Source organism: Pygocentrus nattereri, chromosome 11 (assembly GCF_015220715.1).
Source record: "Pygocentrus nattereri isolate fPygNat1 chromosome 11, fPygNat1.pri, whole genome shotgun sequence".
Classification (NCBI taxonomy): domain Eukaryota; kingdom Metazoa; phylum Chordata; class Actinopteri; order Characiformes; family Serrasalmidae; genus Pygocentrus; species Pygocentrus nattereri.
Genome location: NC_051221.1, coordinates 4,249,862 through 4,275,548, shown reverse-complemented (window position 1 = coordinate 4,275,548; position 25,687 = coordinate 4,249,862). Strand labels below are relative to the sequence as shown.

General features: G+C 47.6%; 1 protein-coding gene across 1 annotated transcript in view; it reads right to left on the bottom strand.

The window, feature by feature from the left end:
• The window catches only part of ehmt2 (euchromatic histone-lysine N-methyltransferase 2), a 36,973-nt gene that overhangs the window by 4,635 nt on the left and 6,651 nt on the right, over positions 1 to 25,687 (bottom strand). The window contains exons 5-25 of the mRNA XM_037542838.1: positions 19,507 to 19,579; positions 19,328 to 19,416; positions 18,773 to 18,958; positions 18,511 to 18,582; positions 17,795 to 17,879; positions 17,490 to 17,594; positions 16,160 to 16,293; positions 10,188 to 10,331; positions 9,641 to 9,948; positions 9,245 to 9,484; positions 8,898 to 8,980; positions 8,543 to 8,649; positions 8,054 to 8,176; positions 7,377 to 7,478; positions 7,087 to 7,191; positions 5,311 to 5,465; positions 4,821 to 4,988; positions 3,484 to 3,628; positions 705 to 782; positions 331 to 446; positions 165 to 251 (exon numbers count right to left, since the gene is read on the bottom strand). Coding sequence (XP_037398735.1) covers positions 165 to 251; positions 331 to 446; positions 705 to 782; positions 3,484 to 3,628; positions 4,821 to 4,988; positions 5,311 to 5,465; positions 7,087 to 7,191; positions 7,377 to 7,478; positions 8,054 to 8,176; positions 8,543 to 8,649; positions 8,898 to 8,980; positions 9,245 to 9,484; positions 9,641 to 9,948; positions 10,188 to 10,331; positions 16,160 to 16,293; positions 17,490 to 17,594; positions 17,795 to 17,879; positions 18,511 to 18,582; positions 18,773 to 18,958; positions 19,328 to 19,416; positions 19,507 to 19,579 — 2,705 coding nt within the window. The remainder of the gene's footprint in view (positions 1 to 164; positions 252 to 330; positions 447 to 704; positions 783 to 3,483; positions 3,629 to 4,820; positions 4,989 to 5,310; positions 5,466 to 7,086; positions 7,192 to 7,376; positions 7,479 to 8,053; positions 8,177 to 8,542; positions 8,650 to 8,897; positions 8,981 to 9,244; positions 9,485 to 9,640; positions 9,949 to 10,187; positions 10,332 to 16,159; positions 16,294 to 17,489; positions 17,595 to 17,794; positions 17,880 to 18,510; positions 18,583 to 18,772; positions 18,959 to 19,327; positions 19,417 to 19,506; positions 19,580 to 25,687) is intronic.

The following is a 25,687-nucleotide window of genomic DNA, read 5'->3' as shown; positions in this document are numbered from 1 at the left end:
CAGGAGAACTAGACCACGAGTACCAGACCAGGTGAACTAGTCCAGGAATACTAGGCCAGGAGAATTATTCCAGGTTAAATAAATCAGGAAAAGTATTCCACATTAACTAGATCAGGTGAACATCAGTCAGAGAGAGAGAGAGAGAGAGAGAGAGATTCACTCACTCGCAGATGAAGCTGCCCTGTGGAATGTCCTGTAGCGCTCTGACCCCCCAGCCCATCTTCTCAGTACGATAGAGCTGTAAACGCACCCTGACACAAACAGACCAGGTGTTCAGTCACTGTACTAATGAGGGGAAACGGAGACGGAATGAACGGTGATTCAACTCACTTTATTCCCGCCTGCACCACCCTGTTCTTACAGGATTTATAACAGGAACACGCCAGGTTACACTCAAAGATCAGAGGAGGCTCGATCTTATTGAACTCCTGCAGGAGGCGCTGGTCCTGCAGACACAGGCACGGTTACATCTTTCATCAATAAAAACATCACATGACAGAAAGAAAACGATCATCAGCAGCGAAGGCTTGAACTCTTGAACAGCTGCGTCTTCTGTACACTAGGTGGCGCTGCGAGACTGCGCTTAAGTTAAAGTACAAAAGGACTGGCTTTTAAATGTACTTAAATGTACTGCAGGACACTTTAATGACCCAACCTTCCTCTTCCTGTTTCTTCAGTTTAGCAAAACCCAAGTGGTATTTTACCTTGTCGTACCAGCAGCGGATGCTGAGCTGTCCACACAGGCAGTTACTGGAGGAGCAGTCATCAGTGCAGCTACAGTGCTACAGCAAACACAAGCATTATTACAGTGCCACACATTCAGATTGACATTAAAGCTGGGATGCTTAGTCTTAGTCCTGGAGATTTACTAAACTAGTTCTAGATCATCTGGAGCTGGGAGACAAAATTCAATATCACACTGCTTTCCAAACAGATCACAGTATCAGTTTGCTCTCTTAGAATTACACCAAAAGGAAAACCTACTGTTCATGCTGAACTGCTCTATCAAAACAATCTAAATCACCCAGCAAATTACATTCAATAGGTTTAATTTTTTATTTTTTTGTGCAGTAAAAACTGAGGGACAGACAGTCGTCAGGAGACGAGTGAGGCCATGACAGCGAGTCGACCTCATCGACCCCCGGCAACATGCCTGCCCCCAGGATCCTAAATGTATGAGTACTGTGTGTGTTTGTGTGCGTTTGCTTGGGTGGGGGAGTAATGTATGTGTGTGTGTGTGTGTGTGTGTGTGTCTGGGGGTGGATGGAGTATATAGGTTTAATTAAACACGTGGGTGATGTTACGGTGCTGTCAGGTGTGTCTGTGTACCTGTAGGTGGGTGATGTTGCGGTGCTGTCAGGTGTGTCTGTGTACCTGTAGGTGGGTGATGTCGCGGTGCTGTCAGGTGTGTCTGTGTACCTGTAGGTGGGTGATGTCGCGGTGCTGTCAGGTGTGTCTGTGTACCTGTAGGTGGGTGATGTCGCGGTGCTGTCAGGTGTGTCTGTGTACCTGTAGGTGGGTGATGTCGCGGTGCTGTCAGGTGTGTCTGTGTACCTGTAGGTGGGTGATGTCGCGGTGCTGTCAGGTGTGTCTGTGTACCTGTAGGTGGGTGATGTCGCGGTGCTGTCAGGTGTGTCTGTGTACCTGTAGGTGGGTGATGTCGCGGTGCTGTCAGGTGTGTCTGTGTACCTGTAGGTGGGTGATGTTGCGGTGCTGTCAGGTGTGTCTGTGTACCTGTAGGTGGGTGATGTCGCGGTGCTGTCAGGTGTGTCTGTGTACCTGTAGGTGGGTGATGTCGCGGTGCTGTCAGGTGTGTCTGTGTACCTGTAGGTGGGTGATGTCGCGGTGCTGTCAGGTGTGTCTGTGTACCTGTAGGTGGGTGATGTCGCGGTGCTGTCAGGTGTGTCTGTGTACCTGTAGGTGGGTGATGTCGCGGTGCTGTCAGGTGTGTCTGTGTACCTGTAGGTGGGTGATGTCGCGGTGCTGTCAGGTGTGTCTGTGTACCTGTAGGTGGGTGATGTCGCGGTGCTGTCAGGTGTGTCTGTGTACCTGTAGGTGGGTGATGTCGCGGTGCTGTCAGGTGTGTCTGTGTACCTGTAGGTGGGTGATGTCGCGGTGCTGTCAGGTGTGTCTGTGTACCTGTAGGTGGGTGATGTCGCGGTGCTGTCAGGTGTGTCTGTGCACCTGTAGGTGGGTGATTTTGCGGTGCTGTCAGGTGTGTCTGTGCACCTGTAGGTGGGTGATTTTGCGGTGCTGTCAGGTGTGTCTGTGTACCTGTAGGTGGGTGATGTTGCGGTGCTGTCAGGTGTGTCTTTGCACCTGTAGGTGGGTGATGTTGCGGTGCTGTCAGGTGTGTCTGTGCACCTGTAGGTGGGTGATGTCGCGGTGCTGTCAGGTGTGTCTGCACCTGTAGGTGGGTGATGTCGCGGTGCTGTCAGGTGTGTCTGCACCTGTAGGTGGGTGATGTCGCGGTGCTGTCAGGTGTGTCTGCACCTGTAGGTGGGTGATGTCGCGGTGCTGTCAGGTGTGTCTGTGTACCTGTAGGTGGGTGATGTTGCGGTGCTGTCAGGTGTGTCTGTGCACCTGTAGGTGGGTGATGTCGCGGTGCTGTCAGGTGTGTCTGTGCACCTGTAGGTGGGTGATGTCGCGGTGCTGTCAGGTGTGTCTGTGTACCTGTAGGTGGGTGATGTCGCGGTGCTGTCAGGTGTGTCTGTGTACCTGTAGGTGGGTGATGTCGCGGTGCTGTCAGGTGTGTCTGTGCACCTGTAGGTGGGTGATGTCGCGGTGCTGTCAGGTGTGTCTGTGTACCTGTAGGTGGGTGATGTCGCGGTGCTGTCAGGTGTGTCTGTGTACCTGTAGGTGGGTGATGTCACGGTGCTGTCAGGTGTGTCTGTGTACCTGTAGGTGGGTGATGTCGCGGTGCTGTCAGGTGTGTCTGTGTACCTGTAGGTGGGTGATGTCGCGGTGCTGTCAGGTGTGTCTGTGCACCTGTAGGTGGGTGATGTCGCGGTGCTGTCAGGTGTGTCTGTGCACCTGTAGGTGGGTGATGTTGCGGTGCTGTCAGGTGTGTCTGTGTACCTGTAGGTGGGTGATGTTGCGGTGCTGTCAGGTGTGTCTGTGCACCTGTAGGTGGGTGATGTTGCGGTGCTGTCAGGTGTGTCTGTGTACCTGTAGGTGGGTGATGTTGCGGTGCTGTCAGGTGTGTCTGTGTACCTGTAGGTGGGTGATGTCGCGGTGCTGTCAGGTGTGTCTGTGTACCTGTAGGGGGGTGATGTCGCGGTGCTGTCAGGTGTGTCTGTGCACCTGTAGGTGGGTGATGTCGCGGTGCTGTCAGGTGTGTCTGTGTACCTGTAGGGGGGTGATGTCGCGGTGCTGTCAGGTGTGTCTGTGCACCTGTAGGTGGGTGATGTCGCGGTGCTGTCAGGTGTGTCTGTGCACCTGTAGGTGGGTGATGTCGCGGTGCTGTCAGGTGTGTCTGTGTACCTGTAGGTGGGTGATGTTGCGGTCGATGTTCATGGCGGATGTCTCGCAGTTCTCGGCGATGTATTTATAATCAGATGGACAGCCTTCATCATCCACTCCGTTCACACAGGGAATGGGAATGTTCTCATAGCCCTGAGCTATATCACTAAAACACAGAACCAGACACAGTCACACAGAGAACCACAGCTAACCTGCACATCTAGGTTAATGTCTCACATCTCATGGTCTCTGGTCAGGATCCAGTTTGTCAGAGTTAAAACCGTGCAAAACTAAAACGAGTCTGAGCAGTGATGAGACAGGAAACCCCCCCGTTTAACAGTGTGTTTTATAGTCGCTTTAGCCTACGAACCAAGTCTTTATTGCATTGTTAACTTAGAGCTCCACATCCAGTTCCACTGTGAATAAAATACCTTTGATAAATGAAGATGAACATCAGGAACTCAGCGAGTTACATCAACGTTTTACACTAAAGATTTACAGCTAAACTGCTTTTTGTCTTTCAGCTCAGCTACATGCCTCCACCAAATTGGGGCAGTCAGGTCGTTGGAGGTTGGGGAACCAGCCAGTTCGATCCCCAGAGCCGACAGCACTGACTGAGGTGTCCTTGAACAAGAAACCTAACCCCCAACTGCTCCCCGGGCGCTGCGGATTGGGCTGCCCACCGCTCCGGGCAAGTGTGCTCACTGCCCCCTAGTGTGTGTGTTTTCACTAGTGTGTGTGTGGTGTTTCACTTCACGGATGGGTTAAATGCGGAGGTGAAATTTCCCCGTTGTGGGACTAATAAGGGTCTCTTAAACAATGGCTTCTTCACCTGAACGTCCTTCAACATTTAAACTACAGCAAAACTAATGAGTGTGTTGCTTTGATTAAGCGCTGTTTGCAAGTTTAATGACTTTAAATGTTGCTTACATTCATTTGAATAAAACTGGGGGACACTGAAATTGTAGGGACGAGTGCATCCTTTTAGTAACATTACCCGAATATGACAAGCTTTGTAGCCTAGTATCACAACTTGTGCTAATTAATTAATTGGAATTTTTCATGAGTTTCATGACAAAATGTGATAAACAGGTGACAAATATGTGGTAAATAGTGCATAACAAGCCAAGTCTGTGAAAACTGTTCTATAAGTCTAAAAGGTCACCAACGCTTCCAAACACTAAGTAAGGAAATAAAGGCCAACGAGAAGATCCACTATTCAAGTTTTAAAAAAATCACAGTTACTGTCTACACAACCTAAGAATCTAGCATTTACAAAGTAGCCCAGTTTGGTGAGAAAACTGTACACCTGGCAACCCTGGGCTGAAACGAATCTACCGAGAGACTCTGAACGTCACCTGCAGATGATCCTCTCTGTTCGGACGATCCGATTGGCTATTCCTCTGCGCAGCTTCCTGTTGATCTGCAGCGCCACCCAAACCGGCGAATCAGGGCGCGCCAGGGAGAGGGGCGTGTCTCCTTCCCTGTTCATCACGTCAATGTCCGCTCCGCGAGACAGGAACAACCTGCAGTGACGCGCAAACAGCGGCGGGATGAAACCCCGACAGGACGACGTCCATCTAAATGAACTTAACCAGATTTTAATCCATTTACATTACATTTAGGGCATTTGGCTGACGCTCTGATCCAGAGCGACTTACAATTTGATAATTTTTACACAGGTAGGCCAAGGCGGTGTTAGGAGTCTTGCCCAAGGACTCTTATTGATATAGTGTAGGGTGTTTGCCCCGTTCGGGGGATTGAACCCCGGTCTACAGCGTAGAAGGCAGAGGTGTTACCCACTACACTAACCAACCACCATCATGTAAATAAGCAATCTGTACTGACGTGACGCAGTCGTTGTATCCTTCTCGGGCAGCGATGTGCAGCGGCGTGTCTCCGTGCAGGTTTACGCTCGAGAGCGGGCAGCCCGCATTCAGAACCAGCTCAGCGATCTCCACACTGCCCGCGAACGACGCCCAGTGCAGACAAACATTCATCTCCTACAACACAGAGATAAACAGATTTTTCGGGTTTAATTAACGACGTGAAATTCATTAAACTGCCACTCATGATGTCCATCGATTTCTGTGCTGGCACATGTTGCTTTAGGAGCTTCTAGAGTTAATCGGCATATTACTGACGGAGCGACAGAGCAAGACCTCAAACTTTAGCGGAAGTTAAAGGAGAACTTTAGGAGCACTCCAAGTCATTTTAAAGCTCATCTCATCAGATTTCAAAGAAAAACAAAGTTATAAACAGTCATTCAAAAAGATTCATCTGCTTTCAATGATTTTACATCATTACAGATCGATGCAGGGAACTGTAAATGGTTTAAATGAGCATAAAGTCTGTATGAGCCTCCTAGTCAAACTCGTCCCAGACTCGACCGAGCATGTCGGGTGTCTCCGCCCTCACAGCTCTTTCAGTGCGATTTCAGAGATCATCCAGTGCTGTGGGGTGGCAAATAAACAGAATCTTTAACATACCCGCACAAAAAAGTCACACAGCGCGAGATCTGGTGATGCTGGTGGCCTTTTCTTGGACATGTTAGTAACTGGATGGATTGTGATTGGTTCCTAGGCACCTCACCGATGTAATAATATGGTGCTTTGAAATCTGATGACTCTTTAAATCACAATTATTATTATTGTTCCACCAAGTTTAATTATCATTATTATTGTGATTATTGTAACAATAATGTGTTCACACTACCATTCAAAAGTAAGGCATCACTTGGTTGCAGATCCACAGATTTCATGTTATTAGACGTTTCTGTCCAAACTAACTGCGCGTTGTTATGTTGCTGTGGTTTATGTTGTCAGATCTGCCGGAGTCGTTAGCCACACTCTGTAAATGTTTACATTCCCTGTTTATATACAAACGGATAGAACAAAACTAATCCCATTTACCTGCTTTTTGTCCGAGTATACAACTGCCCACATGTCCGGCTGGACACTGAAGGACGACTGACTGCCGAGCCCCCCTGCTACCCACTTCAGACCAGCTGCCCACGCCTACCACCAACCACCTTGGATGAGCTGCCCACCCTACCCTGATGTTCTCATAGACTCCTAGATATTCCTAATATCAATATTACTGCTGTTAATATTAGTAGTATAATCACTTGTAGGTAGTTTGACCAGAGGAGGATGGGTCCCCCCTGGTGAGCCTGGTTCCTCCCAAGGTTTCTTCCTCAGTTCTGAGGGAGTTTTTCCTTGCCACTGTTGCCCCCGGCTTGCCCACTGGGGGGTTTCTGTACATTCTGTACATTCTTTCAGTCCTGTGGAAACTTTGTCTTTTCTGAAATCCTGTAAAGCTGCTTTGTGACAACATCCGTTGTAAAAAGCGCTATACAAATAAATTTGATTTGATTTGATTTGAGTTTAAAGACTCAGTACTGAAGGGGGCGATAGAGGACAAATCAGAGAGATCTACGGGGATTCCAACAGCCTCAACAGCTAAACAGCAGAGGAGAGTGAGCTGCTTTAGCTCTTCTCTTGGAAAGGAAGTGTGATGTATGATATTTTCTTTATGCGAGACGCAAGTGGTCGTCTGCTCAGGCAGTCGAGAAAACACAGTGACAATACAAGACCGCTCGGTTGGGCTCGACCGGGGGGTTACCTTGTCTTTGAGTGTGACGTCGGCCCCCCGGTTCAGTAGCGCTCTGATTATGTCAGTGTGTCTGTGTTCAGCAGCCCAGATTATTGGAGTCCATCCACCACTGTCCTACAGAGAGAGAGAAACAAACTACCTCACTTTTATTAGCATTATTACTATTATTGCTGTTTTATGACATTATATGAATTATCATCATATGGTATATTTAAAATATATCAATAAATATCTGCTGAATTAGACTGGATTAAACTGAATCAACGGGTCGAATGTGAAGCCATCAGTCCAGGCCGTACCTGAGCGTTTATGTCCACCTGACCAGTGTTCAGTAAAAGAGTGATGATTTCCAGATTCCCCAGTTTAGCAGCGTGATGAAGACCAGTGGAGCCATCTTCCTCCTGAGAGAGAGAGAGAGGGAGAGAGAGAGAGAGAGAGAGAGAGAGAGAGAGAGAGAGAGAGAGAGAGAGAGCGAGTGTGTGTGTAAGATAGGGAGAGGGAGAGAGCGAGCGAGAGAGAGAGAGAGAGAGAGAGAGAGAGAGAGAGAGAGAGAGAGAGAGAGTGTGTGTGTAAGATAGGGAGAGGGAGAGAGCGAGAGAGAGAGAGCGAGAGAGAGAGAGAGCGAGAGAGAGAGAGAGCGAGAGAGAGAGAGAGACGGGGGAGTGGGGCACTGAAGGGGGGGGGCAGTGGGGCACTGAAGGGAGGCGCAGTGAGGGCACTGAAGGGAGGGGCAGTGGGGCACTGAAAGCAGGGGCAGTGGGGCACTGAAGGCAGGGGCAGTGGGGCACTGAAGGCAGGGGCAGTGGGGCACTGAAAGCAGGGGCAGTGGGGCACTGAAGGGAGGGGCAGTGGGGCACTGAAGGCAGGGGCAGTATCTGTTTGGCTGTGCCGTCGTCAGTGCACTACTAAAACGCGAGCGGACGCCCGCGATGCTGCCCGGTTTACTGGCCGAGCGCATCAGTGTGTGAATACTCACTACGTGGTAAACACACGCTCCGTTCTGCATCAGGAAGCGGGCCACCTCCACCTGGTTGTTCATGATGGCCTCCAGCAGAGGGGTCCTCAGACTTTTATCCTGAGCGTCCAACTTAGCGCCCGCCTACATACACCAAAACAAAACCAACAGCAACCTGCTGAGCTCTGTTAATAAAGAAGCTTCTGACTCATATTTAAACCTCAGATTACAAACAGCCAAACTCAGATTCTGACTGACTGGTTAATGCGTGCATAAGACTGGCAGGAAACTGGAGGACTAGATAACGTGTAGCGTGTGCACATCGCTACGACATACAGCCACAACCACTAAACAAACAAACAAACAAACAAACAAATAAACAGTGGAACTAGGGGTGCAAACCACTGAACTCACTATAATCCAACTACTATTCATTACGAAACATGCACATCAGCACTGCATCACGAAATCTCAAATCACACCTCATTTAGACGATGAGTAACAGTGTACCTGTATGAGCAGGTAGCAGACGTCCAGCAGGCCACGCTGAGCTGCAGCGTGAAGAGCAGACCGGCGATTCTGAGAATCAGGCTGAAATGCTGGATCTATACCTTCCACTAAGAGAGAGAGAGAGAGAGAGACGTGCATCATGTATTGTTCGAATAGTTAAAACACTACAGGGCCTGGTGTCCCTGATCACGACGGTTCACAGCTATGTTGTCTGAATACGCGCAGCCTGTGGCTCGAGGGGAGACTTAAGTTGCTTAAGTTGTTGAACATCAGAAAGTGGTTTGTCAGTTACAATGAGCTCAAAGTCGGTGCGCTCACGTGGAGAGTGCTGATTGGTGGATTGGTAGGAACATACTGAGCATGAGCAGAACTTTCTGGACCTCCCCCTGCTTGGCTGCTGGATAAAGCTGGCGCGGGTGGAACCTCAGCTTCTTCTTCCTGACCAATCAGGACGCAGAAAAAGGCCACAGATTTTTTTCTTGAGAATGTCAAAGAACCCAGTCAACCAATCAGAAGGCGGTATGCACTGCACTGTCTATCTTAGCCCTGCAGAGTCCAGATACGCTGTAATAACTTTTTTACAGACGCTATTTAAATGGCATAATCATTTAACTATGTGATGTAATATAATTCATGACGTAGCTACATATCAATTAGATTTACAGTTAACCGCACACGTTAGCGTGCACATGTTCGGGTTACCTCTCGGTATCCTGGGTGAGAATCGCTCTCTGTAGCGCCGCCCTCCTGTCGCCTGGAGGAAGTGCACTGGGGCAGACTGGCTTTCCATTGGGCAGAACGAGGGAGGGGCCAACACTGTCCACGCCCCCATCACCCTGGGCAACCACATCTTCGACCACACCTCCTCCAGCCGCAGCACTGGGAGTCTGTAACTGAGGCTCCACCCCCTTTCTTGCCTCACCACGCCAATGCATCCTTGCACTGAGTTAAAAAACAATAAACAAATAAATGATATATATATATATATATATATATATATATATATATATATATATATATATATAATAAAGGAATATAACACTAATAATAGTAATGATGTGTCCTTTCAGCAAGAGAACTGCAGCACTTTTCTCTCACCTGATTGGTTCGCCGGTCCTCTTCTCGTTGCTAAGCGCAGCAGTTGCCACGGTGAGCGTGGACGGGAGGAGCGAGGGTGTGGTTGTTGTCGAGGAGGCGGTTGCTGTGACTACGGTTGCCCCTGGTGACGGTGTTGCGGGGGGGATGGTGACCTCCTGGGCCTCGGATGCGTCCTCTCCACAGTGCGGGCAGAACAGCAGACCGCCGCCTGCTCCACAGCGGCTCCGCCCACTGCCCAACACCGACACACAGCCGCGGTGGAAGCGGTGAGCAATACGAACGTCCGGACAGCACTCCAGAAACGTCCCCTGAACGTTAATACACAACTCATATTCATACATATACAATAATAACAATAACATTAATAATAAAACAAATAATAGTAATAATAATAATAAAATCAATAATAGTTATTTTTATTATTATTGTTATTATTACTACAACAGGCAGAGCAAAGTCCCTTCTGACCTCTGACGCCTAGTCATTTACTCAGAAATACAGCTTGCGACTCTGAGGATTACCAAGGACTTTTATTTTATAAACGTACAGATAGGCAGAAGTATCCGCAGCCCGGGCAGCAGTGGTGTTTGACCATGTGTGAGCGGTGAGTTTCACACAGAACCATCAGAGACACGCGGCTGGATGGACGCATCGTCTCCCCCTTCATGATCTTATTGGTACAGCCCACCAGCTGAGACAGACAGAGGGAGAGAGGAAAACGAGGAGGGGGAGGGGGGGGTAAGATTAGCTCAATAAAATAAACACAAACTTCACATAACGACAGCGTTACTGTAGCCGTATCGCCCCGTACGCTCCCTGTAGAGCATTACAGTCTATTACAGTAGAAGCCGTATCGCCCCCTACGCTCCCTGTAGAGCATTACAGTCTATTACAGTAGAAGCCGTATCGCCCCCTACGCTCCCTGTAGAGCATTACAGTCTATTACAGTAGAAGCCGTATCGCCCCCTACGCTCCCTGTAGAGCATTACAGTCTATTACAGTAGAAGCCGTATCGCCCCCTACGCTCCCTGTAGCGCATTAGTCTATTACAGTAGAAGCCGTATCGCCCCCTACGCTCCCTGTAGCGCATTACAGTCTATTACAGTAGAAGCCGTATCGCCCCCCTACGCTCCCTGTAGAGCATTACAGTCTATTACAGTAGAAGCCGTATCGCCCCCTACGCTCCCTGTAGAGCATTACAGTCTATTACAGTAGAAGCCGTATCGCCCCCTACGCTCCCTGTAGAGCATTACAGTCTATTACAGTAGAAGCCGTATCGCCCCCCCTACGCTCCCTGTAGAGCATTACAGTCTATTACAGTAGAAGCCGTATCGCCCCCTACGCTCCCTGTAGAGCATTACAGTCTATTACAGTAGAAGCCGTATCGCCCCCTACGCTCCCTGTAGAGCATTACAGTCTATTACAGTAGAAGCCGTATCGCCCCCTACGCTCCCTGTAGAGCATTACAGTCTATTACAGTAGAAGCCGTATCGCCCCCTACGCTCCCTGTAGCGCATTAGTCTATTACAGTAGAAGCCGTATCGCCCCCTACGCTCCCTGTAGCGCATTACAGTCTATTACAGTAGAAGCCGTATCGCCCCCCTACGCTCCCTGTAGAGCATTACAGTCTATTACAGTAGAAGCCGTATCGCCCCCTACGCTCCCTGTAGAGCATTACAGTCTATTACAGTAGAAGCCGTATCGCCCCCTACGCTCCCTGTAGAGCATTACAGTCTATTACAGTAGAAGCCGTATCGCCCCCTACGCTCCCTGTACAGCATTACAGTCTATTACAGTAGAAGCCGTATCGCCCCCTACGCTCCCTGTACAGCATTACAGTCTATTACAGTAGAAGCCGTATCGCCCCCTACGCTCCCTGTACAGCATTACAGTCTATTACAGTAGAAGCCGTATCGCCCCCTACGCTCCCTGTACAGCATTACAGTCTATTACAGTAGAAGCCGTATCGCCCCCTACGCTCCCTGTACAGCATTACAGTCTATTACAGTAGAAGCCGTATCGCCCCCTACGCTCCCTGTACAGCATTACAGTCTATTACAGTAGAAGCCGTATCGCCCCCTACGCTCCCTGTACAGCATTACAGTCTATTACAGTAGAAGCCGTATCGCCCCCTACGCTCCCTGTACAGCATTACAGTCTATTACAGTAGAAGCCGTATCGCCCCCTACGCTCCCTGTAGAGCATTACAGTCTATTACAGTAGAAGCCGTATCGCCCCCTTCGCTCCCTGTAGAGCATTACAGTCTATTACAGTAGAAGCCGTATCGCCCCCTACGCTCCCTGTACAGCATTACAGTCTATTACAGTAGAAGCCGTATCGCCCCCTACGCTCCCTGTAGCGCATTAGTCTATTACAGTAGAAGCCGTATCGCCCCCTACGCTCCCTGTAGCGCATTACAGTCTATTACAGTAGAAGCCGTATCGCCCCCCTACGCTCCCTGTAGAGCATTACAGTCTATTACAGTAGAAGCCGTATCGCCCCCTACGCTCCCTGTAGAGCATTACAGTCTATTACAGTAGAAGCCGTATCGCCCCCTACGCTCCCTGTAGAGCATTACAGTCTATTACAGTAGAAGCCGTATCGCCCCCCCTACGCTCCCTGTAGAGCATTACAGTCTATTACAGTAGAAGCCGTATCGCCCCCTACGCTCCCTGTAGAGCATTACAGTCTATTACAGTAGAAGCCGTATCGCCCCCTACGCTCCCTGTAGAGCATTACAGTCTATTACAGTAGAAGCCGTATCGCCCCCTACGCTCCCTGTACAGCATTACAGTCTATTACAGTAGAAGCCGTATCGCCCCCTACGCTCCCTGTACAGCATTACAGTCTATTACAGTAGAAGCCGTATCGCCCCCTACGCTCCCTGTACAGCATTACAGTCTATTACAGTAGAAGCCGTATCGCCCCCTACGCTCCCTGTACAGCATTACAGTCTATTACAGTAGAAGCCGTATCGCCCCCTACGCTCCCTGTACAGCATTACAGTCTATTACAGTAGAAGCCGTATCGCCCCCTACGCTCCCTGTACAGCATTACAGTCTATTACAGTAGAAGCCGTATCGCCCCCTACGCTCCCTGTACAGCATTACAGTCTATTACAGTAGAAGCCGTATCGCCCCCTACGCTCCCTGTAGAGCATTACAGTCTATTACAGTAGAAGCCGTATCGCCCCCTACGCTCCCTGTAGAGCATTACAGTCTATTACAGTAGAAGCCGTATCGCCCCCTACGCTCCCTGTAGAGCATTACAGTCTATTACAGTAGAAGCCGTATCGCCCCCTACGCTCCCTGTAGAGCATTACAGTCTATTACAGTAGAAGCCGTATCGCCCCCTACGCTCCCTGTAGAGCATTACAGTCTATTACAGTAGAAGCCGTATCGCCCCCTACGCTCCCTGTAGAGCATTACAGTCTATTACAGTAGAAGCCGTATCGCCCCCTACGCTCCCTGTAGAGCATTACAGTCTATTACAGTAGAAGCCGTATCGCCCCCTACGCTCCCTGTAGAGCATTACAGTCTATTACAGTAGAAGCCGTATCGCCCCCTACGCTCCCTGTAGAGCATTACAGTCTATTACAGTAGAAGCCGTATCGCCCCCTACGCTCCCTGTAGAGCATTACAGTCTATTACAGTAGAAGCCGTATCGCCCCCTACGCTCCCTGTAGAGCATTACAGTCTATTACAGTAGAAGCCGTATCGCCCCCTACGCTCCCTGTAGAGCATTACAGTCTATTACAGTAGAAGCCGTATCGCCCCCTACGCTCCCTGTAGAGCATTACAGTCTATTACAGTAGAAGCCGTATCGCCCCCTACGCTCCCTGTAGAGCATTACAGTCTATTACAGTAGAAGCCGTATCGCCCCCTACGCTCCCTGTACAGCATTACAGTCTATTACAGTAGAAGCCGTATCGCCCCCTACGCTCCCTGTAGAGCATTACAGTCTATTACAGTAGAAGCCGTATCGCCCCCTACGCTCCCTGTAGAGCATTACAGTCTATTACAGTAGAAGCCGTATCGCCCCCTACGCTCCCTGTAGAGCATTACAGTCTATTACAGTAGAAGCCGTATCGCCCCCTACGCTCCCTGTAGAGCATTACAGTCTATTACAGTAGAAGCCGTATCGCCCCCTACGCTCCCTGTAGAGCATTACAGTCTATTACAGTAGAAGCCGTATCGCCCCCTACACTCCCTGTAGAGCATTACAGTCTATTACAGTAGAAGCCGTATCGCCCCCTACGCTCCCTGTAGAGCATTACAGTCTATTACAGTAGAAGCCGTATCGCCCCCTACGCTCCCTGTAGAGCATTACAGTCTATTACAGTAGAAGCCGTATCGCCCCCTACGCTCCCTGTAGCGCATTACAGTCTATTACAGTAGAAGCCGTATCGCCCCCTACGCTCCCTGTAGAGCATTACAGTCTATTACAGTAGAAGCCGTATCGCCCCCTACACTCCCTGTAGAGCATTACAGTCTATTACAGTAGAAGCCGTATCGCCCCCTACGCTCCCTGTAGCGCATTACAGTCTATTACAGTAGAAGCCGTATCGCCCCCTACGCTCCCTGTAGCGCATTACAGTCTATTACAGTAGAAGCCGTATCGCCCCCCTACGCTCCCTGTAGAGCATTACAGTCTATTACAGTAGAAGCCGTATCGCCCCCTACGCTCCCTGTAGAGCATTACAGTCTATTACGGTAGAAGCCGTATCGCCCCCTACGCTCCCTGTAGAGCATTACAGTCTATTACAGTAGAAGCCGTATCGCCCCCTACGCTCCCTGTAGAGCATTACAGTCTATTACAGTAGAAGCCGTATCGCCCCCTACGCTCCCTGTAGAGCATTACAGTCTATTACAGTAGAAGCCGTATCTCCCCCCTACGCTCCCTGTAGAGCATTACAGTCTATTACAGTAGAAGCCGTATCGCCCCGTACGCTCCCTGTAGAGCATTACAGTCTATTACAGTAGAAGCCGTATCGCCCCCTACGCTCCCTGTAGAGCATTACAGTCTATTACAGTAGAAGCCGTATCGCCCCCTACGCTCCCTGTAGAGCATTACAGTCTATTACAGTAGAAGCCGTATCGCCCCCTACGCTCCCTGTAGAGCATTACAGTCTATTACAGTAGAAGCCGTATCGCCCCCTACGCTCCCTGTAGCGCATTACAGTCTATTACAGTAGAAGCCGTATCGCCCCCTACACTCCCTGTAGAGCATTACAGTCTATTACAGTAGAAGCCGTATCGCCCCCTACACTCCCTGTAGAGCATTACAGTCTATTACAATAGAAGCCGTATCGCCCCCTACACTCCCTGTAGCGCATTACAGTCTATTACAGTAGAAGCCGTATCGCCCCCTACGCTCCCTGTAGAGCATTACAGTCTATTACAGTAGAAGCCGTATCGCCCCCTACGCTCCCTGTAGAGCATTACAGTCTATTACAGTAGAAGCCGTATCGCCCCCTACGCTCCCTGTAGAGCATTACAGTCTATTACAGTAGAAGCCGTATCGCCCCCCTACGCTCCCTGTAGAGCATTACAGTCTATTACAGTAGAAGCCGTATCGCCCCGTACGCTCCCTGTAGAGCATTACAGTCTATTACAGTAGAAGCCGTATCGCCCCCTACGCTCCCTGTAGAGCATTACAGTCTATTACAGTAGAAGCCGTATCGCCCCCTACGCTCCCTGTAGAGCATTACAGTCTATTACAGTAGAAGCCGTATCGCCCCCTACGCTCCCTGTAGAGCATTACAGTCTATTACAGTAGAAGCCGTATCGCCCCCTACGCTCCCTGTAGCGCATTACAGTCTATTACAGTAGAAGCCGTATCGCCCCCTACACTCCCTGTAGAGCATTACAGTCTATTACAGTAGAAGCCGTATCGCCCCCTACACTCCCTGTAGAGCATTACAGTCTATTACAATAGAAGCCGTATCGCCCCCTACACTCCCTGTAGCGCATTACAGTCTATTACAGTAGAAGCCGTATCGCCCCCTACACTCCCTGTAGAGCATTACAGTCTATTACAGTAGAAGCCGTATCGCCCCCCCTACACTCCCTGTAGAGCATTACAGTCTATTACAGTAGAAGCCGTATCGCCCCCTACACTCCCTGTAGAGCATTACAGTCTATTACAGTAGAAGCCGTATCGCCCCCTACGCTCCCTGTAGAGCATTACAGTCTATTACAGTAGAAGCCGTATCGCCCCCTACACTCCCTGTAGAGCATTACAGTCTATTACAGTAGAAGCCGTATCGCCCCCTACACTCCCTGTAGAGCATTACAGTCTATTACAGTAGAAGCCGTATCGCCCCCTACGCTCCCTGTAGAGCATTACAGTCTATTACAGTAGAAGCCGTATCGCCCCCTACACTCCCTGTAGAGCATTACAGTCTATTACAGTAGAAGCCGTATCGCCCCCTACACTCCCTGTAGAGCATTACAGTCTATTACAATAGAGGCCTCTACACTTGCCCTCTACACTTTCTCATAGGCGCTGTGGTCACACCTGTCCATTGATGCTCTCGATGGCCATGCAGGTGCGCTGCGTGTGTGCGGTGAGTCGCTCCACACGAGGAGCCTCCATCCTACAGCTACACAGCGGCAACTCCTCCATCCGCTCCATCTCTCTATCACTGCCATCTACAGAGAGAGAGAGAGAGAGAGAGAGAGACAGAGAGACAGACAGACAGACAGACAGACAGACAGACAGAGAGAGAGAGAGAGAGAGAGAGAGAGAGAGAGAGAGAGAGAGAGAGAGAGAAAGATCTGTGAGAATTGTCGTCACCCAATTGTAACCCAGTTTGTATCAAAACCAAACATTTATCAGATTTCAATAATGTCTGACTTATTTTTGATATTTGTGAGGGTTTCTTGATTTACTCCATAGACAGGGAGGAAGAACTGCATCCACTCATAACTGCACAAGCCTCTATATTATATATATAGGTAGATCCACGTATGAACCGTAACTGTTAGAGTTCCACCTTCAGATTAAGTCAGAGTCACAATTCAATCAAAACAATAACTAAAACACCTGCTAGTGCACCCCTAGGGGATTTCTAATACTATGGTAGTGCCAGCGAACAGCTTGTATGCATCAGTGTCACAGTGGCTCTTTCAGTACAGGGTCCATTCCTCACAACCATCCAAAACCTGCTTAGATTACAGCTCGTGTTCAGTCAGCGACGTGTCTAGAGCTAGGTTCCTCTGTCACTTCTGATGACGCTGGGAGCTAATCTAATACACGTGTCAGTCCTCATGAGCCAAAGCACTGCAGACTTCAGAGCGTCAGACGAGGGTAAACGCTGATGTCTGCAGCACGTTGGACTGGAAGGTCCTCAGCTTGACATGCCTTGTCTAACATGTAAGGCCTTCAGTTCAGCTCCTGAAGTCCTAGCCAATGGGAGAGCGCGCTTGACTGTATCTACCTCAGTACCACAGAGAAAACAATCCTGATTGGACAATTTTCTGTTTGCCACTTTTAACCCGTTTCATTAAAACTAAAATAATTAAATAAGAGTACAACTATAATATTTACAGACTTGACAACACAACAATAAAATGAAATAAAATCTATAGACATGTAAAAAAACCCACACAAAAGGTCTAGAACGCCGTCACGCATATCCATGGCATCAATCCGAGGAACACTTTCATGATGCAAGGAATGCTTTAGTCGTTTTAGGCCTTTAACTGTTCATGGTTCTATATAAAACCATTTTCTTTACTAAAGAACCCTCAAAGATCCATCTACTTTAAGAGTGTTTATATAAGTATATATACATTTTTAGCCAAATTGACCACTCCTACTGGACAGGATTTAGCTGTGGAGGCACCTGTGTGAGGGGACAGAGTGAGGCTGTCTGCAGCAGAGATGTCCAGAGACCCGAGAGGAACTTCAGTGTAGTCGGTGGAGCCCCCTGCTGGAGCAGCAGCTGCGTCTACAGATAAAACACACGAAACAAAGTCATTCTGCATGGTTTGATGTGGAACTCTGGAGAAACAAGTCATAATTATTCACAGTAGTGATGTTTCTCCACACCAAACCTCTCTGAACTTCTAACATCTCAGCTACTGACCCACGGAGGAGTTCTGAGATGTCAGTGGAGATCAGTCAGCTTTAAATAACACAGACACACACCTGGCTCTGCTGCTGCCACGGTGTCCCTCTCTTTGCCCTGCTGCTTCTTCTTCAGCCCTGCTCTGGGCTGCTCAGACGGGGAAACCTAAGAGTCAGGAGTTACAGGGAACGGTCATTTCCTTCAGAAGAAAGAGTGAAAATTTAGAGGCGTCTGCCTTCATTATACTTTGAAACAGTAACAGAAGCATTCTGAACTTGTAATGAAAGAAAACTGAACATAACAAGTCACACTTCTCTATCGGTCAGTCTGATGGACGAGTCTGGTTTCGGCGAATGCCAGGAAAACGTTACCTGCCTGGCTGCACTGTGCCAGCTGTAAAGTTTGGCTGAGGAGGGATAATGATATAGGTTTTTTCAGGGGTTGTTCTAGAACCCTTAGTTCCAGTGATAGTTTTTTTGTGTGTTAGTTTGTCTACTTTATTTATTTATTTGTATTTATATTTCTATTTATCATCAGTGTTTTATAATACTGTTATAAATGAAAAGGAGAGACATGGATGTGTCTGTGGGGAAGAGGTTGTAAAAAACAAACAGTGATTCTAGTTCACACTGTATTATCTTGATATTTGTCATAAACAGAACATTGAATGTCTGCGTTTCAAAAGGAAATTGGAAATGTCTGACAAAGTCCACCATAAACCAGCACACTACAGGAAAAAGCAGTTCCACTCATCCACACCTTTGACCTAAATCTGTGACTGCCCGAGAGGGCTTACCTGCTCAGGCCGGTGACCCGTATCTCCTCCCATTCGTACCTCCAGTGGTTCCTCCATTATTCCATCATCTGACTGCAGAAAGAACAACATCTTCATAAACCTGTTTCTTAATCTCAGCAGATTACACAGTTTATTGTTTTAGGCTGGATTTACAGGGTGAGACTTTCAGCTTTAGTTGCCTGAAATCTGCAGGAAACTATAACGACGGCTGAAGAGTTTCATCACTTCCACAGTTACAATAAGACATTAAAAATGACAGCACCTTGCCGTCAGAGTAAATGACGTCGTCTCCCGCGTAGCTGTTGTACATCAGGTGGAAGTCTTCCTCATCTGCTTCATCATCCAGATCCTCCAGCCAACTGCCGGGGTGATCCTTGGTTACCGTGGCTACAGGCTCCACCTTCTGTGCCACAGGTGACACATTCACAGGAGTCACAGTAACTGGGGGCTGAAATAAAAACATTATACAGTCCACTCACTGGCCACTTTATTAGAAACACCCACCTTGTGCTTCCACTCACTGGCCACTTTATTAGAAACACTCACCTTGTGCTTCCACTCACTGGCCACTTTATTAGAAACATCCACCTTGTGCCTCCACTCACTGGCCACTTTATAATAAACACCTACCCTGTAGTTCAAGCAGTTCTGTGGTCAGTACATGACCTTTTTTGAACATCTAGAAAATGTACATCTACGGATGCTCTACAGTCTCTAACTCTATATCAGCGAGGCACAGCTACAACAGGGGGGTTTCTGATCAAGTGGCCAGGGGGAGAGTATGGTTGCTGCATTAGACCGTCCAATGACCTCTCACCTCTGGCTGCGGCTCAGCAACTTTGGCGGGACTCTCTGCAGGTGGCGCCGTGGAGTCCGAGTCCGTCGCCACCTTCCGCTTCTTCACTGCTGCTCCAACAATGACAAGCACAGGGTTAATATCGCAATAAAGAGCTCAAAACTCAGAAGAAGACAGAGAGACGCTTTAAAGAGACAGACCTGTGTCAGGTTCTGAAGAGCTGCTCGCGGCTGGTTTCACAGGAGTTACAGCAGACGCTTCGACAGAGCGCACCTGAGAGAGAGAGAGAGAGAGAGAGAGAGACAGAGAGAGACAGAGAGAGAGAGAGAGACAGAGAGAGAGAGAGACAGAGAGAGAGAGAGACAGAGAGAGCGAGACAGAGAGAGAGAGAGAGACAGATAGAGAGACAGAGAGAGAGAGAGAGAGAGAGAGAGAGAGAGAGAGAGAGAGAGAGAGAGAGAGAGAGAGACAGATAGAGAGAGAGACAGAGAGACAGAGAGAGAGAGAGACAGATAGAGACAGAGAGAGACAGAGAGAGCGAGACAGAGAGAGAGAGACAGAGAGAGACAGATAGAGAGACAGAGAGAGAGAGAGAGAGAGAGAGAGACAGATAGAGAGAGACAGAGAGAGAGAGAGGCAGAGAGAGAGAGAGAGAGAGAGAGAGAGACAGAGAGACAGAGAGAGAGAGAGAGACAGAGAGAGAGAGAGAGAGACAGAGAGACAGAGAGAGAGAGAGAGAGAGAGAGAGACAGATAGAGACAGAGAGAGACAGAGAGAGAGAGAGAGAGACAGAGAGAGACAGAGAGAGAGAGAGAGACAGAGAGAGAGAGAGAGAGAGAGACAGATAGTGAGAGAGAGACAGAGAGAGAGAGAGAGAGAGGCAGAGAGAGAGAGGCTGATTATCCAGTCATAGTGAGTAAAGCTGCACTGTGTAAGTTTTACTGAGTTGGAGGAAAACAAGCTGAAAGGAATCTGTTGGCCTTTGTGCTGGACAATTCACTGAGGCTGCCTCTTCAGATGAGCTGAATAGGACCCATCATTTTCTACACAAGCTATTATTACCTTACTGAAAAATGTGTTAAGTTAGTTAGTCAGAAAATCAGATTTCCACAGTTTTTGGGGCCAGTTCACAGCAGCACTCTCTCTCGTTCTTAACAACGTGCCCACATTCAGGCACTTGAAATTCCCAACAGCAAAGTATAACATGACACACTCACAGATACCAGCAAAACCGCTGCGATCCACTGAGCTGTTAGTCCGTATATCAGAAAAAACCTACTTCACTTTTAATGCAAATCAATGGAATCAGACGTTTTTCTTTTGCTCCATTTATCCTGAAAGTTACACACAATGTAAATGCCAAATACTGGCACCTGTAACGGTCAGCAGAGTGCACACACCTCCCTAATACACCTCTGAAGTCCTGCCTCGCCGTGTAGTCGGAGTCATGCCCACGAAGGAACGCGATACATTTGATCCTGTGTACATTTTTCCCACCTAATGTCACTGGATCCTCTCATTTCCGAGTTTATTTTTATCCCCACCCCTTGTTTTCGGGTGTCATGCTGCCCCTTGTTACTGAGCTACAGGGCAGTGGTTGAGATCGTCCTCTGAAATGAGACGCTCAGATAAAAGAGCATCACTTCATTAACAGCTACTAGCGCCGCTCTGTAGGCGACCCTGCCCGTCTGCAGGGACAGCAGAGGAGGGGAAAGTTCAGCTCCTCACTGCTGGGCTTTAGTTACATTTAGGGATCATACACCTTCAAAGAGGGGGGCAATTATTTATTATCACACAGCTACTACTGTCAAAACTACCACACTGAACAGAGCCAGCTGGTCTGTTTAGGGTATTACATAATAACACACCTACTCCTGACGTCCTCTACTACTGACAAAACTCCTGAACTACCACACTGGACAGAGCCAGCTGGTCTGATTAGGGTATTATATAATAACACAGCTACTCGTAACGTTCTCTACTACTGACAAAACTACTGAACTACCACACCGGACAGAACCAGCTGATCTGTTTAGGCTATTATATAATAACACAGCTACTCGTAACGTTCTCTACTACTGACAAAACTACTGAACTACCACACTGAACAGAGCCAGCTGGTCTGTTTAGGGTATTACATAATAACACACCTACTCCTGACGTCCTCTACTACTGACAAAACTCCTGAACTACCACACTGGACAGAGCCAGCTGGTCTGATTAGGGTTTATATAATAACACAGCTACTCCTGACGTTCTCTACTACTGACAAAACTACTGAACTACCACACCGGACAGAACCAGCTGGTCTGTTTAGGCTATTATATAATAACACAGCTACTCGTAACGTTCTCTACTACTGACAAAACTACTGAACTACCACACCGGACAGAACCAGCTGGTCTGATTAGGGTTTATATAATAACACAGCTACTCCTGACGTCCTCTACTACTGACAAAACTACTGAACTACCACACTGGACAGAGCCAGCTGGTCTGTTTAGGGTATTATGTAATAACATAGCTACTCCTGACGTTCTCTACTACTGACAAAACTCCTGAACTACCACACTGGACAGAGCCAGCTGGTCTGTTTAGGGTATTATATAATAACACAGCTACTCCTGACGTCCTCTACTACTGACAAAACTACTGAACTACCACACCGGACAGAACCAGCTGGTCTGTTTAGGCTATTATATAATAACACAGCTACTCGTAACGTTCTCTACTACTGACAAAACTACTGAACTACCACACTGGACAGAACCAGCTGGTCTGATTAGGGTTTTATATAATAACACTGCTACTCCTGACGTCCTCTACTACTGACAAAACTACTGAACTACCACACTGGACAGAACCAGCTGGTCTGATTAGGGTTTTATATAATAACACTGCTACTCCTGACGTCTTCTACTACTGACAAAACTACTGAACTACCACACTGGACAGAACCAGCTGGTCTGATCAGGGTTTTATATAATAACACAGCTACTCCTGACGTCCTCTACTACTGACAAAACTACTGAACTACCACACTGGACAGAACCAGCTGGTCTGTTTAGGGTATTATATAATAACACAGCTACTCCTGACATCCTCTACTACTGACAAAACTACTGAACTACCACAGTGGACAGAGCCAGCTGGTCTGTTTAGGGTATTATATAATAACACAGCTACTCGTAACGTTCTCTACTACTGACAAAACTACTGAACTACCACACCGGACAGAACCAGCTGATCTGTTTAGGCTATTATATAATAACACAGCTACTCCTGACATCCTCTACTACTGACAAAACTACTGAACTACCACACTGGACAGAACCAGCTGGTCTGTTTAGGGTATTATATAATAACACAGCTACTCCTGACATCCTCTACTACTGACAAAACTACTGAACTACCACAGTGGACAGAGCCAGCTGGTCTGTTTAGGGTATTATATAATAACACAGCTACTCGTAACGTTCTCTACTACTGACAAAACTACTGAACTACCACACTGAACAGAGCCAGCTGGTCTGTTTAGGGTATTACATAATAACACACCTACTCCTGACGTCCTCTACTACTGACAAAACTCCTGAACTACCACACTGGACAGAGCCAGCTGGTCTGATTAGGGTTTATATAATAACACAGCTACTCCTGACGTTCTCTACTACTGACAAAACTACTGAACTACCACACCGGACAGAACCAGCTGGTCTGTTTAGGCTATTATATAATAACACAGCTACTCGTAACGTTCTCTACTACTGACAAAACTACTGAACTACCACACCGGACAGAACCAGCTGGTCTGATTAGGGTTTATATAATAACACAGCTACTCCTGACGTCCTCTACTACCGACAAAACTACTGAACTACCACACCGGACAGAACCAGCTGGTCTGTTTAGGCTATTATATAATAACACAGCTACTCGTAACGTTCTCTACTACTGACAAAACTACTGAACTACCACACTGGACAGAACCAGCTGGTCTGATTAGGGTTTTATATAATAACACTGCTACTCCTGACGTCCTCTACTACTGACAAAACTACTGAACTACCACACTGGACAGAACCAGCTGGTCTGATTAGGGTTTTATATAATAACACTGCTACTCCTGACGTCTTCTACTACTGACAAAACTACTGAACTACCACACTGGACAGAACCAGCTGGTCTGATCAGGGTTTTATATAATAACACAGCTACTCCTGACGTCCTCTACTACTGACAAAACTACTGAACTACCACACTGGACAGAACCAGCTGGTCTGTTTAGGGTATTATATAATAACACAGCTACTCCTGACATCCTCTACTACTGACAAAACTACTGAACTACCACAGTGGACAGAGCCAGCTGGTCTGTTTAGGGTATTATATAATAACACAGCTACTCCTGACATCCTCTACTACTGACAAAACTACTGAACTACCACACCGGACAGAACCAGCTGGTCTGTTTAGGGTATTATATAATAACACAGCTACTCCTGACATCCTCTACTACTGACAAAACTACTGAACTACCACACTGGACAGAGCCAGCTGGTCTGTTTAGGGTATTATGTAATAACACAGCTACTCCTGACATCCTCTACTACTGACAAAACTCCTGAACTACCACACTGGACAGAGCCAGCTGGTCTGTTTAGGGTATTATATAATAACACTGCTACTCCTGACGTCCTCTACTACTGACAAAACTACTGAACTACCACACCGGACAGAACCAGCTGGTCTGTTTAGGCTATTATATAATAACACAGCTACTCGTAACGTCCTCTACTACTGACAAAACTACTGAACTACCACACCGGACAGAACCAGCTGGTCTGTTTAGGCTATTATATAATAACACAGCTACTCGTAACGTTCTCTACTACTGACAAAACTACTGAACTACCACACTGGACAGAACCAGCTGGTCTGTTTAGGGTATTATATAATAACACAGCTACTCCTGACATCCTCTACTACTGACAAAACTACTGAACTACCACACTGGACAGAACCAGCTGGTCTGTTTATGGTATTATATAATAACACAGCTACTCCTGACGTCCTCTACTACTGACAAAACTACTGAACTACCACACTGGACAGAACCAGCTGGTCTGTTTATGGTACTATATAATAACACAGCTACTCCTGACGTCCTCTACTACTGACAAAACTACTGAACTACCACACTGGACAGATCCAGCTGGTCTGTTTAGGGTATTATATAATAACACAGCTACTCGTAACGTTCTCTACTACTGACAAAACTACTGAACTACCACACTGGACAGAGCCAGCTGGTCTGTTTAGGGTATTATGTAATAACACAGCTACTCCTGACGTTCTCTACTACTGACAAAACTCCTGAACTACCACACTGGACAGAACCAGCTGGTCTGTTTAGGGTATTATATATTAACACCGCTACTCCTGACGTCCTCTACTACTGACAAAACTACTGAACTACCACACCGGACAGAACCAGCTGGTCTGTTTAGGGTATTATATAATAACACCGCTACTCCTGACGTCCTCTACTACTGACAAAACTACTGAACTACCACACTGGACAGAGCCAGCTGGTCTGTTTAGGCTATTATATAATAACACAGCTACTCGTAACGTTCTCTACTACTGACAAAACTCCTGAACTACCACACTGGACAGAACCAGCTGGTCTGTTTAGGGTGTTATATAATAACACAGCTACTCCTGACGTTCTCTACTACTGACAAAACTCCTGAACTACCACACTGGACAGAGCCAGCTGGTCTGTTTATGGTATTATATAATAACACAGCTACTCCTGACGTCCTCTACTACTGACAAAACTACTGAACTACCACACTGGACAGAACCAGCTGGTCTGTTTATGGTACTATATAATAACACAGCTACTCCTGACGTCCTCTACTACTGACAAAACTACTGAACTACCACACTGGACAGATCCAGCTGGTCTGTTTAGGGTATTATATAATAACACAGCTACTCCTGACATCTTCTACTACTGACAAAACTACTGAACTACCACACTGGACAGAGCCAGCTGGTCTGTTTAGGGTATTATATAATAACACAGCTACTCCTGACGTCCTCTACTACTGACAAAACTACTGAACTACCACACCGGACAGAACCAGCTGGTCTGTTTAGGCTATTATATAATAACACAGCTACTCGTAACGTTCTCTACTACTGACAAAACTACTGAACTACCACACCGGACAGAACCAGCTGGTCTGATTAGGGTTTATATAATAACACAGCTACTCCTGACGTCCTCTACTACTGACAAAACTACTGAACTACCACACTGGACAGAGCCAGCTGGTCTGTTTAGGGTATTATGTAATAACACAGCTACTC